Source organism: Geospiza fortis, unplaced genomic scaffold (assembly GCF_000277835.1).
Source record: "Geospiza fortis unplaced genomic scaffold, GeoFor_1.0 scaffold61, whole genome shotgun sequence".
Lineage (NCBI taxonomy): Eukaryota > Metazoa > Chordata > Aves > Passeriformes > Thraupidae > Geospiza > Geospiza fortis.
The window spans coordinates 1,266,557-1,278,660 of NW_005054430.1; the positions used below are offsets into that span (position 1 = coordinate 1,266,557).

Genomic DNA, 12,104 nt, shown 5'->3' on the forward strand with positions numbered 1-12,104 from the left:
GGCATCTTAGGAAATGAGCCGGGCTCTGGGAGCTCTCCCCGCGCCCCGGGGAAGGAGAAATGCCCTGCCTGCACCCTGGGGCTGCTCCCTGCGCTGAGCTTTGCTGGCTCTTCGTTGACCGGCCTTTTGTTTCACACCAAAGTTTCCTCCCTGCGGGCCGCTTGTGGTTTCTGTGCTCCCTCTCTCCCCGCTCCTCTCTGGAATGTGCCTTCCCCACTTCCTGCGTGGACTTCTCCAAACTCCAGCCGGCTGTTGGCTTCCTTTGCCTTGAAAAGTGCTCAGCCCCTCTTTTCTGAGAGCCTCAGCTGCCTCCTCAGCAGGCTCTGACCTCCCAAGTTCCTCCTTTGCTTTTTCCCTGAGCACACCCAGGGGCTCACTCGGTGCCTGGATTTATCCTCCCCGTTGGATCTCCGGAGCAGGCTCTGATTTTAAGGGCTAAAAGCACAGCCCCATCTGTCTCATGCCTCTGGGGCATAGTAAAGAGCCCTGTCCTGCAGCCCCCGAGCCTATGAGCAGAGAGGTTTTCCTTGTGCACCAGCCCTGCCCTGGCACAGTGAGGAACATGGGAGGCTTTAATGAATTTTCCTGAGTGGCTGCACTGAACTTTCAGATTTCTGCTTTCCCAAGTGAACCTCTTTCCTCTTCCTTGGCGTTCAGCCCTTAGATTTGGGATTGAGGAGGACGTTTCCTGCTCTGGGATAGCCCGGGCTCTTATTTGAGGCATCAGCAGATTGCACAAGAGCCTGAAGAGATGCAGCTGCGCCTTGGTGTCCCTTGGCTGGTGACCATTGGGTGGCTTTGTCCCAAACACTGGTGGGCACCCGAGGAAGAGAAGGCAAATCTGTCACCATAAGGACCCTTCCAGCTTCCAGCACTTTGCTTGGAGCCTGGTGGAGCAGCGGCTCAGCGCTGGGATATCCCTCCTGTGATGTGCACTCCAGCTGAGCGGAGGGGAGGAGGCAGAACCACCTTGCCTTGCCCTGGGAGCGTCAGGAACGCCCTTCCCGCAGCCTGGCGTCCCTTTGGGAAGGCACAGGAGGGTGATGTGTCTGTCCCTGCAGGGCCCTGTCTCCCAGTGACCTTCTCAGCTCGTGGAGACAGCTTGGCTTTGCTGTAAAGCAGCTCATGTGACAGCAGTAATCCTCGGAGGGTAAACAGCTGTGCAGGAAGATTCCGGGCAATCGCCCTATTTTCCCTGCCCCACACACACCGGGAGAGGCTGCACGAGCCCAGCCCCGCTGGGTGTCTCTGGAGCCATCCCTGAAAAGCCAGGGCAGGAGCCCTCACTTCCAGGATTCCTCCTGGAAGCCCTCGTGGAGCTGCACAACAGGTTCCAAGAATTTTAAGAAAGCCATTTCTCCTCGAGTGCTTTCCTCTGAATATTTTCCAAAACCACGAGTGGCATTTTTAAGCCCGAATTTGACTTCTGCCTCCCACCCTCCGTATTTTTTGGCACAATTTATTCCCTCACAGTTGTAGAAATTCCTCTCTCTGGGTAACGCTTTCTGGTGGCTCATGTGGACCCTCTTCTGCTCCTGGGATCCTCAATGGACTTTTTGCCCTCTGCCCATGGGAAATTCAGTTCTGCCCTGGAGAAGATACAGACTGAGGGAGCACTAGCTTGGCGTTGGTTTGAAATTAATCATGGGTTTATCATTCCCATCCCCAGCTTACAGACTGTAGCAAACTTCCTTTCCCTGCGGCTTTACCCCCTCGTTGTTCAGATCCCTGAACTTCCCCATCTCCCTTTTCCCCCATGATTTTAACCTTGCAAACCTCCCAGGGGAGTTTCAGTGAGTGTGTGCTGGTGCTGACAAGTCCAAGGAGCTGATGACAGCTAAAGCAGGTGGTTTTAGCCTGAGATCCAGGCTCCTGCACCTCACAGGCAGCAATTCCCCTCAGTTCCCTGCAGGAATGAGGTGCCTGGGATCAGGTGGGCAGCAGTTGCTTCGTAGCCGTGGAATCCCTGGGTTTCTGGAGCAGAAACCACCAGCAGGGTGTTTGTGGCTGCAGTAAATTGTCCACCAGCGGCCTGAGACAATCCCTTATTCCATGTAAGCCACAGCCCAGCCCTCGGGAGGGACCATCTGTTCCTCTGGCCGAGGGCAGATTTGAGCAGAGCCCTCGCAGTGAAAGGCTCTCTGCTACTCCCCTGAGCCGCCTGATCTCTTCCCTTCCACCTCTTCCCGTGGGGGAAAAAACCAAAAACCCCAAAGCTTTGTACTGCCAAGCATTAGGGGAGCTCTAATTGGTGTGTAAAGTGGGACTGCTGCCTTTAAGTGGTGGACATGGAGCTAATGGAAGTGGAATTTTATTGCTGGCATCAATGGGGGATGTTCAGCTCCTTTGAAGCGGCAGGGATCAGCAGCCAGGGGGGTTTCTGCTCAGTCAGAGCCAGCAGTGAGTTTGGTCCCTGTTATTTCCCATTGCTCTGAGTTATAAATGTCTTTCTCAGAGGTTCCTGATGCGTTCTCTCAAAAAAAACCCAGTTTGAGTTGCACTTCCAAATAGGAATTACATAATAAGAGGTTTGAAGTCCAGCTTGGACTCTGCTGGGTTTTAGGGTTTCTGTGTGTTTGCTGCTGCTGGAGATGTGCTTCCTCACCTGTGGGCCTCCCATCTGAGCCAGAGCTGTGGGGATTTGGGCCTGAATCATCCCAGCAAATTAGAAAAAAATAATTCTCCAGCCACCACCGCCCCAGCTCTCTCATTTTCCAACCTGTTCTGTCTGCCTGGGAAGGGGCAGGACAGGCTCTTGCACTGCTGGGTTCTCCTCACAGACACTGTCTGTGCAGGTCCATGTGCCACAAATCTCCACTTTGCACATCCAGGGTGAGACCCACAGGGACAAAACAGCTGGAAATCTCCTTTTTGGGAAAACAAACTCATCCTTCTCCGTGCACCCATCGTTGCTTTCTCTTGGTGTGCAAAGGACACTTCCAACGCCCAGGCCTGGGTGGTTGGAGCACAAAAGTTCTGTGCCTTCAGTCGCCAGGCCAGAGCCCAAACTTTGTGTTCTTAGCACCAGATGTGCAGAGTTTGAAAGGGAGGAATCTGCCAGAGGCAGCAGCATTCCAAGGATAAATACTCTCAGGAGAGCGAGGTGGGAGCCCATCTCCCCTGCCGGGCAGCGGGGGACGGTGGTGTACAAAAAAGGAGGAATGTGGACTGTAAAAACTTGCTCTTTACATGAAAAGTTCCACATCTGAGCCGTGTTTTCACTGTGATTTATTGCTTACCTCGGTGAGGATGGGCCAGGTCCGTCCTACCTGGGGGGAAGCTGTGCCAGATGTGTGCCTTGTCCTGTAAAGGACAGGCTGTGGACGCCAAAGCCCAGGAGGGGATGTGCTGGTTTGCAGCAGGGGTGCTCTTCTGGTTGGATTTGGAGGCTGTGCTTTGAGGTGAAGGGAAAGACAGGAGCCTTCAGGTGCATTTCCAGCCCCTTTTCCCCTGAGGAAAAAAGCCAAACTTACCTCCTGGTAGCTGGGCAGGACCTAGTGTGCGGTGAGCTCCAGCAGATCACCACAGCTGCAGCTTTCCATATCAAGGTAAAGCTTCAAATGCCTTCCCAAGGGGTTATCCTCCTCCAAAGGCTCTGCTGGGGGGCTCAAGCCACCTCTGCTGGGTTAGGAGCGCAGAGTTCCCTGGCACAGAGGCACTGATGGGGCAGGGGGGTTACCCGAGGCGTCGGACCCGCCGCTTGGCCATGAATGTGCACCCTGTTGTGGCAGGGAAGGCTCCTGGGGAGCAAGTCTGCAAAAACGCTGGGAAAATGGCTTTTAGATGGAGCCAGGGCCTATCTGGTTACAGATTGCCTTTCTGCCAGCACAATGGCTGCTTTATGTCTCCATGTGCTCGGCGCTCTGTAGGATGTGCCCGCGTCCGTCCGGGCTCGCTCGTGATCCGTCGGCCCCGCTGAAACCTGCCAGGCCCCCCGAGCCTCCAGTTCACATGGAGCTCCTCCCAGGCCCCAAGGAGTGCCTGGATTCCATGAACTTCCCAGCCTCGTGCTCCTGGGATACGTGGAAATTCCACTTTGGCAGCCATTTCTGCTCCTCGTTGCTCTCTCACGGTGGGAGCTGTGGGAGAGCTTTGTTGGACGTGGCCTGAGCTTCTCCGTGATGGATTTCACGGCAGACTTTCCTCAGTGGGCCTCTCCGGGCCAATTCAACATCTAAATGTTGGTAAAATATCTGGCAGTGCCTTATTCTTACCTCCCACTTCACCTCCCACTCACACACTCCATGATCTGTACGGAATTAGAAATATCTCAGTTGCTCTGCCTGATGTCGGGGTGCTGCTTCTGTGGGGAGCACCGAATTTTTGCACTCACCCAGTAAACCAAAGGATGCATTTCCTACGAGTACAATAATCACCCCACTAAATCCCCCTCTCCAGCTGTAGCATCTCCCCTTTTACACTTGCATTTCATTGTCAGGCGTGCTAGCAGCAGACTATTCGTGTTGCACGTGGGACGTGGCAGGGGGTTCATCAGGTGAGTGGATTTTTGTGGTGGTAGTTTGGAATGTTGGGATTTAGCTGGTTCTGCACTCGGACCTTTAGGTCCCTCCTGGTGTTTTTTCGGGGTTAAAGGGGCTCTGTCTGTCTGGTTTTTGTGCCTGGGCACCGTTTGGGGTTGAAATGCCTTTGGGATGTGGTGATTTCACTCAGGTGATAAAAAATGGTTGTGTGATTTCAGGTGGTGCCCTGCCATGCTTCACACAGTAGCCATTAATAAAAAATAATGGAAAATACAGGACACTAAAAGCTGTTTAAAAAAGCAGGATAAGAATCCAGCTCTTCCTCTGGGAGAGCCCCTGGGGATGTTAAAAGCATAACTGGGCAGTCAGCAAAATATTTTTGGCAAAATCTGCCAGGGATCCCTTTGAGGCGATTGTTGAGAATCTCGTTCATGGGTTTAACACCTGATTGCTGAGGAGAGGGACAGACTGATTTATCCTGAGGTGTTTCCTCTCCCCAGTTCCTGAGGAGCTGGGCACAGATAACCCCTGTCTGCCCCTGTTTTGTGCCAACACCCAGCAGATCGTGGGGGAAGCAGAGCCCAGCTGGAGCAGACCTTCGGGGTTTGGACTTTCTCTATTTTTATCTGTGTTTCGTGTAGAGATGATTGACCACGATAGACTTGTAATCTTCTCAGGTGTGTCCACGCCAAAGCCAGCTCATCACGGAGGCTTAGATGGGTTATTCTCTAAGCTCCCAGCCCTGGAGCCCAGGAAAAACCTTCCTTCCCACAGGTGGATATGCTCCCTGGGTTTGTCACCTCTCCTTAGTGACAAACGGACTCCAGTTTAAGGTGCCACGCCCTGGAGACCCAGCACTAGAGGGGCAGGTCTAGGTGAGGACTGAGTTTAAGCAGGGACAGCTTAATTCTGCCTCAGGTGATGCCCAGGGCCTGTTCTCCAGCTCTAAACTCACCCCATGAAGGGGAGAGGAGGGGACAGATGGCATCAGGTAAGGCAAAGCAAAAAAGTGTGGAGCTAATCCACCCCCAGGACACCAAACTGCTGTTCTGCTTTTCCCAAGCACCCTTTTCTTGGGAGTTTTTGCATCCAAAAAAAAAAAAAAAAAAAAAGGGAAAAGCTGGGATTTCAGATTGTTTCCCATGTTAAACATCACTGCAAGTTTTTTTCCTCCTGGGACTGTCCTTGCTGCAAAGACAAGTCCATGGCACTGGTGTCACCGGTGAAGGACACGTTTGTCACCACTGCTGCAGATTGTGGGTCTTTGCTGTGCCAGGGGCATCAGGCTGGCTCACTGGGATTTCCCTCTTTCCATGGAAGTGCTGAGGCTCCAGAGGAGACAATTCCTGTCAACCAGGAGTTCCAGCCCTGTGGTTTTTGTCTCAACGTGCTGCAACCTTAAAAGAAGTCCAGAAACTCCCTAGACGTCCAAAACAAACCCCAGAAACTCAAAGCCCCCACAAAAGACCTGGAAGAAATAAGGGAGATTAAGCCAAAGATGTTTCAGGTCTTGGCTGGGCCCTGGCCCTTCCCTCCTCAGAGGGAGGGAGAAACCAGGAATGTCCCAAAGATGCTGGTGCTCCCAGCCAGGGAAGGAAGGTTGGTCCCCGACCGAGATTTGGAGACAAACCTCAAGTTTGGATTTCATTTAAAACACCGCCTTGTTGCAAAATACCAGCATTGTGCTGAAGCTGAGTGGGTGGGAGGAAGACTGAGCTGTGTAAATGTGGTGTTGCCTCCTGACCTGTCCCATTCCCATGGTGTCCCGGATCAACCAGTGGCTTTGTGGGTCACTGAGACAGCAACTCCTGCTGCCCTGAGAGAGCAGAGAGGGAAAACTCCCTGCAGCAGATCCAGAGGAGCCAGAACCCCACTCTGGGTCCGTTAGGTTGGAGAAGATCTCCAAGGTCACCAAGTCCCAGTTGTGTCCCCCAACCCAGAGCCCCGAGTGCCCCATCCAGGCATTCCTTGGAAAGCTCAGGAAAGAAGGAGTCACTGAGCATGTTGAGCAGGCAGGTGAGCCCCAGGGACAGTCTGAGAGATGAGATGAGGCCCTGGAGGTGTGGTGGATGCAGGGAAGGAGGCAGTGACTCCAGGGCTGCATCCTGTGCAGCTGTGGGTGGGAATGTTGGATCTCATCTCCTCATTATTCCCTTCTAAGGAAAAGTCAGGGCTATGATGTAACTTAACTGATCTTCGATATCAAAGCCTCAGGTGCCTCATTAAATTGTTCTTTATTGACCAGAGTAGCTCCTGTAAAGACAGATGATCGTGAATGAGGACCGCAGCTTCTTGCAGATAATTTGGTGGAGAAACCTTCACGTTTTGACCTGGCTGGCCCAGAGGTTCTGTGGGGAAGAGCTGTGACTTGTGAGCCTGGGAAGTTCTCAGAGCTTGCATCACTGCATGGGGGTTTTGTGGTTTGTCAACATCACCGAATCCAGACCAGCTTGGGTTGGAAGGGACCAAAGATCATCCTGTTCCAGCCACACCTCCCACTATCCCAGGCTGCCCCAAGCCCTGCCCAAGCTGGCCTTGGGCACTTCCAGAGGTGGGGCACTGAGCCATTTCTGATGGGAAAAATCCTTCCAGTTATTGTCCTGAGAGATGTCAGAGTCAATCACTGATGGTCTTGCAGCTGAGGTGGGAAAAGATGGAGGGTGAGCTTTCAGTTCAGCTTATCTTAAACCAAGTGTCTGTGTTGGGAGATGTCTTCTGCTCCTCTGCCGCTGCTGAGTGTGGTGGGATTCCTGAAATGCTTTATTTCTGAGGCTGGCTTTGGGTGAAACCCCTTCCATGGTGTCGTGTCAGCACCTCGTGCCCCAAGGGACACGTTTGGTTTGGCACTTCAGGATTTGTCAGGGCAACACCTGGCTTTGAGAGCTCTGATTTCAGCTGCTGTGGCTGGACCTCGTTAGAAACTGGTTTATCTCCCTGAAAATACACCCTGGTACCCACTGATGGTCCCCCTCCTCCACCTCTTGAAGTCTTCTCCAGTCAGTTCCCCAGAAGGGAGGTGGTCAAGGGGATAATTTTTTTTAAAATCTTCACAAACCCAGCTCCCAGGCAAAGGAAACATCTCATAAAAATTAATTGTGGGACACTTTAACGTTTGTGCTGGGCAGTAACACTCCAGGTGGTGTCCAAAAGTGCAGGTGGTGAGGAGAGCAATGGGTTTTGCTCCAGGATTCTGTAGGACCAGCCCCTTTCCCGAGCCAGCCTCAGTCTTACTTCCTCTAAAACACCTCCAGTGATGGAGACTCTGCTCCAGAGCTTCACCAACCTTGTGTTCAGCTGTCATCTGGGAGTTTTTCCACCTCCTAAGTGCAGGTTTCCACACTGCACTTCAAACTCGTGTCTTACTGGGGGGAAAGCAATCAGAAAAGATGATTATTCCCTGCCTACCTGCATCAGCCTTGATGTTTTACACCTGGGAATGGAGATCAAAGCATACCCAGTGCCCTTCCGTTGTGCTGCCCACCAAGGGCAAACATTTCATTTTTCGGAGGTCTTCTGGCTTGGTTTTGGGAGTTTTTTGTGTATTAAAATTACTCATTCTGAACCATTGACAAGAATTCTTCAGGACATCTTCAGAAGTCACCCTTGGCTCTGCAGGGAGCTGGTGATGAGATGGTGTCTGCTGCCCTGTGAGCCCTGCAGTGCATTCCTGAGCACAGGGATTTCGGCTGGATTCCTCAGCCCCTGCCTCCAGAGAGGGGAAGGAGAAGGTGCAGGAGTATCTGCCACGAAAGGCCTCAGCAGGACGGTGCTCAGCACAGCTTGCTCTGGTTTCCCCCCAGGGCTGATGGAAACAAACTCCTCTGAAGGAGTTGCACGTCCACAGCCGAGAAAGTCCGGTGGAAAATTCCCCTTTTTTGAGCCTTTTCCATTTGGTGCTGAACCAGGGGCTGAGGGACTGGTGAGGTCGCTCACTCCTGACCCTGCAGTGCTCACAGCTTGCAGCACTTGGGCCTTTGGTGCCCAAGAAACCAGAGCAAGCGTCAGCCTTGGCCTCTGGAGCAAGGATCCCCAATAGCAGCAGCAGCAGTTGAGGTTCTGGGCTTTCATCAGGATTTTCATCTGGGTTTTCATCATTTTGCCTTGCTCCAAACCAGACAATGTCCTGTGCTCTCTGAGGGGCCCCAAGGTGGTGGCTCAAGTCCTTGTGCATTTTCCATTTTGTGCCATAAAAGAACTCCCAGGAGCAACAGTTCTGTGCTGCCTCGTGACCCCAGACTTGTGTCCCCACTCCTCCTCTAGCCCAGCAGTGTTCCTTGTGACATCTCAACCTGTAGAGCCATAAACTCCGCTCTTGGACTCTTCCCTCAAGCACAAGGGTGCTGAGAGGTTCCCACCATCCCCAGCTGCCTGCAGCTGGCTCCTCACCCCTGCTGAGGACAGCAGGGGCTTTTTGGGGGCTTCATGGCGGGGAAGCAAAGGCACAGGCTGCCTGCATCTCCCTGGGAGCCCGTGGGCACGGTCTGTGCTGCTCTGTGTGTGATCCATCCCCTCTGCTGCTGGCCCTGCCAGGCAGGATTTGCTCTGAGCAGCCTCAGGTTCCGCTGGGATCCCGTTCCCTGCCTGCCCCGTTCCTGTGCCCTCCAAGGCAGGATTTGCTCTGAGCAGCCTCAGGTTCCGCTGGGATCCCGTTCCCTGCCTGCCCCGTTCCTCGCAGCCCCGCTCCACTTTCTTTGCAGAAATGTATTTCCCAAAGACTCGAGGAGTTGGTTTGGGGCTGGTTGGGTTTGGGGTTTGTTGGTTTTTTTTTTGTCTAATGGATTTCCTGTTTTTAATACAATTGAAAGGGTCTGAAATCCATGCTTTAGATTAACATATGCCAGCTAGATTAGGGCTAATCAGGGCGCGGGTCTGAGCAGATGCAGCGCGGGGCCAATCCCAGACCTGATTACAGCATCTCAGTGCTTTAATCGTCTCTCTCCCAAGGGCGATCAGCTCTGCTCTAATGCACAGCAGACTTTGCAGCCCTCTCTTGCTCTGCTTTGTCACCACCCCTGGCAGGAAGGGCCACCACGTCATCTGCTGAGGCGATTTGTGCTAATCCCACGCGGAGCAGAGCGGGATCCGCGCCGCCTCTCGCCGAGACTTCCCAGGAGCTCCCAGAGCTGCCCAGGCTCGGCCAAGCCCTGGCTGAACTAGCTCACCCTTCCCAAACACGCCCAGGGCTCGCCAGTGCCCGGTTTGGGCAGGTTTGGGCAGCACGGAGGCTTGCACCTCACGCCGTCTGTGGCCCATGGGGGTGATGGTGGCTCTGCTGCCTGGGCTGTCCATGTTTGATCTCCTCTGGGTTAACAACCCAAGTAACCCAAAGGGCTTAGTTGGCTTGTTGGTCTGGAGCGGGGATTTGAGGTGCATCCCAGGCCAGAGCTCCAGCTCTTGCCTAAACTGGGATGTGCTGCGTTCCCCCGAGGGGTCTGCTCGGAGATTTCCTTCAGCAGGGCTGAGCCTGAGCTCTGTTTGCTCATTTCTTCTGTTCCTGAAATGCCCAAATTGAGCAGAGGGAGCTGGGAACCTCCTCCTGACTCTGTGCCTCTGTGGGAGCTGGTGCTGAGCAGCCAAGCAGGGAAGCAATTCCTTGGCTGGGCCTGGGAAGGCGGCCAGGACCCCTGAGTCTGGGGGATCAGGAACATTCCCAGCCCCGGACCCCGAGGGAGGGCAGAGGCAGCGCCGGGGTCACCCACCTGGTCAGCACGATTAACTCCTAAGCTTTCCTGTCTGCACACAGAGTTATCCAAGGACACAGAGCTGCCTCTGTTACCAAAGCAGTGCCCTTGGCGGGGCAGAGCTCTGCTCCTCAGCCCAAAGGGATTGCGCTGCTTTTTCGGGAAAGCCTCGCTCGGAAGCCTGGTGTCCTGGCAGGGCTGCCCATCCATCCCGTGCTGCTGCTGCTGTTGGAAGCATTTGCTGACCTCAAAAAGCTGGTTTTTCCCCCAGCAGAGGTGTGGGTAGTTTCTGAAATGTCTAAATTGCCTCGCTTGTCCAAATCCCCCTTGGCCAAGCCAGAGGTGGAGGTGGGCACAGGGATAACACCAATGGAGTTCCTCCTCCCAGCCTGCAGGATTTGCCATCCCCCTGCCCTGCCCAGCTCTCTTGAGAGCTCATTGCTGTTTTTTGCACCTCTTTCCACCGTTCACATCACAGTGACCCTCAGGGGTTTTGTTGTCACCTTGGTTGGTGTTTCCTGGCTCACCAGGACTCGCCTTTGGCACCGCGGCGTTTTCCCCCCAGCCTGAAGCTTTGCCAGCTCCATCCTCAGCCTGGAGGCATCTGATCCATTCCAGCAGCTGGGCCAGCCTTGGGAAAAGCTGTTTCTAATTTTTGGACCCATCCATGGTTGGAGAAGGGCTGAGAAAGGGGGATTGCTTTCCTTTCTCTGTTCTATGTGTCACATCACAGAATCACAGAATCACAGAATTTCTAGGTTGGAAGAGACCTTTAAGATCATCGAGTCCAATCCATCTTCTAACACCTCAACTAGATCATGGCACCAAGTGCCAGATCCAGTCTTTTTTTAAAGACATCAAGGGATGGTGACTCCACCACCTCCCTGGGTAGATGATTCCAGTATTTGACCACTCTTTGTGTGAAAAACTTCCTCCTTAATACACACTGTGAGAGCCTGGGGCAGTGCCAGGAGCAGGTTGGGCTTGGCCAGGGCTTGCTGCCCTTTCCCTGTGAGGGCAGAAGGACCTGGCTGGGATGGGGAGGGAGCAGGAGGAAGGGAATTGTGTTGGACGGGCTTCATGGATGCACAGCAATGGGATCCTCTCACGTGCCACTGTGGGGTGACCTGCAGAGTTACAGGGGACGGGAGAAGCCAAATTTATCCCTTCCTCAGCCCCACAGTTCCCAGTTCTGGGCATATCAAGTGGGAAACATGTGAAGAGCGTGTTTCTCACCAGTGGGGGATCCCTGGTGGGCTGTGGGGTGGGAAAACTCAGCCTGATGGGTTTGGCTGAGCAGCTCCCTCTGTACCACCCCAAAACATGGCTGGGCTGGGTTCCTCCTCCGAAAATGACGTTATTTCTTTCCCCCTCATCCTTATTGCCTCCCTGGAGCTGCACAGCCCCGGGGTGTGGGCCCCAAGGTGCTGCCACCCATCTCAGCCCCATCCCACCCCTGCTCCCGTCCCGCTGGCTCCAGGGAGGGCAGATCCAGCTCAGCGAGGCCACCAAGGCACAGAGCATCCCCCCAGCCTGGACACAGCTGGGGGAGCCACTTCCTGAAGTTCTAAAGTCCCAAAGTTTCCTTCCTGATTGCTGCTTTTCACGGATAGAGTCATGGCGTGGTTTGGGTGGGAAGGAACTTCAGAGATCATCCAGTTCCAACCTGAACCATGGGCAAGGACACCTTGAAATATCCCAGGGTGCTCCAAACCCCATCCAACCTTGGACATTGCAGGGATGCAATCCCAGCCCAGCCAGGAATTCCTCATTGCCAAGATGCCATCCATGCCTGCCCTCTGGCAGTGGGAGCCATTCCCTGGGTGCTGTCCCTGCAGGCCTTGGCCCCAGTCCCTCTGCAGCTCTCCTGGAGCCCCTGCAGGCCCTGCAATGTGCTGGAAGCTCTCCCTGGAGCCTTCCCTGCTCCAGGGGAACATTCCCA

General features: G+C 54.0%; 1 protein-coding gene across 1 annotated transcript in view; it reads left to right on the forward strand.

Annotated features, from left to right (window-relative positions):
- NRF1 (nuclear respiratory factor 1) overlaps positions 1–12,104 on the forward strand; it is a 49,004-nt gene that overhangs the window by 36,052 nt on the left and 848 nt on the right. The window contains exon 10 of the mRNA XM_031061893.1: positions 4,439–4,495. Coding sequence (XP_030917753.1) covers positions 4,439–4,495 — 57 coding nt within the window. The remainder of the gene's footprint in view (positions 1–4,438; positions 4,496–12,104) is intronic.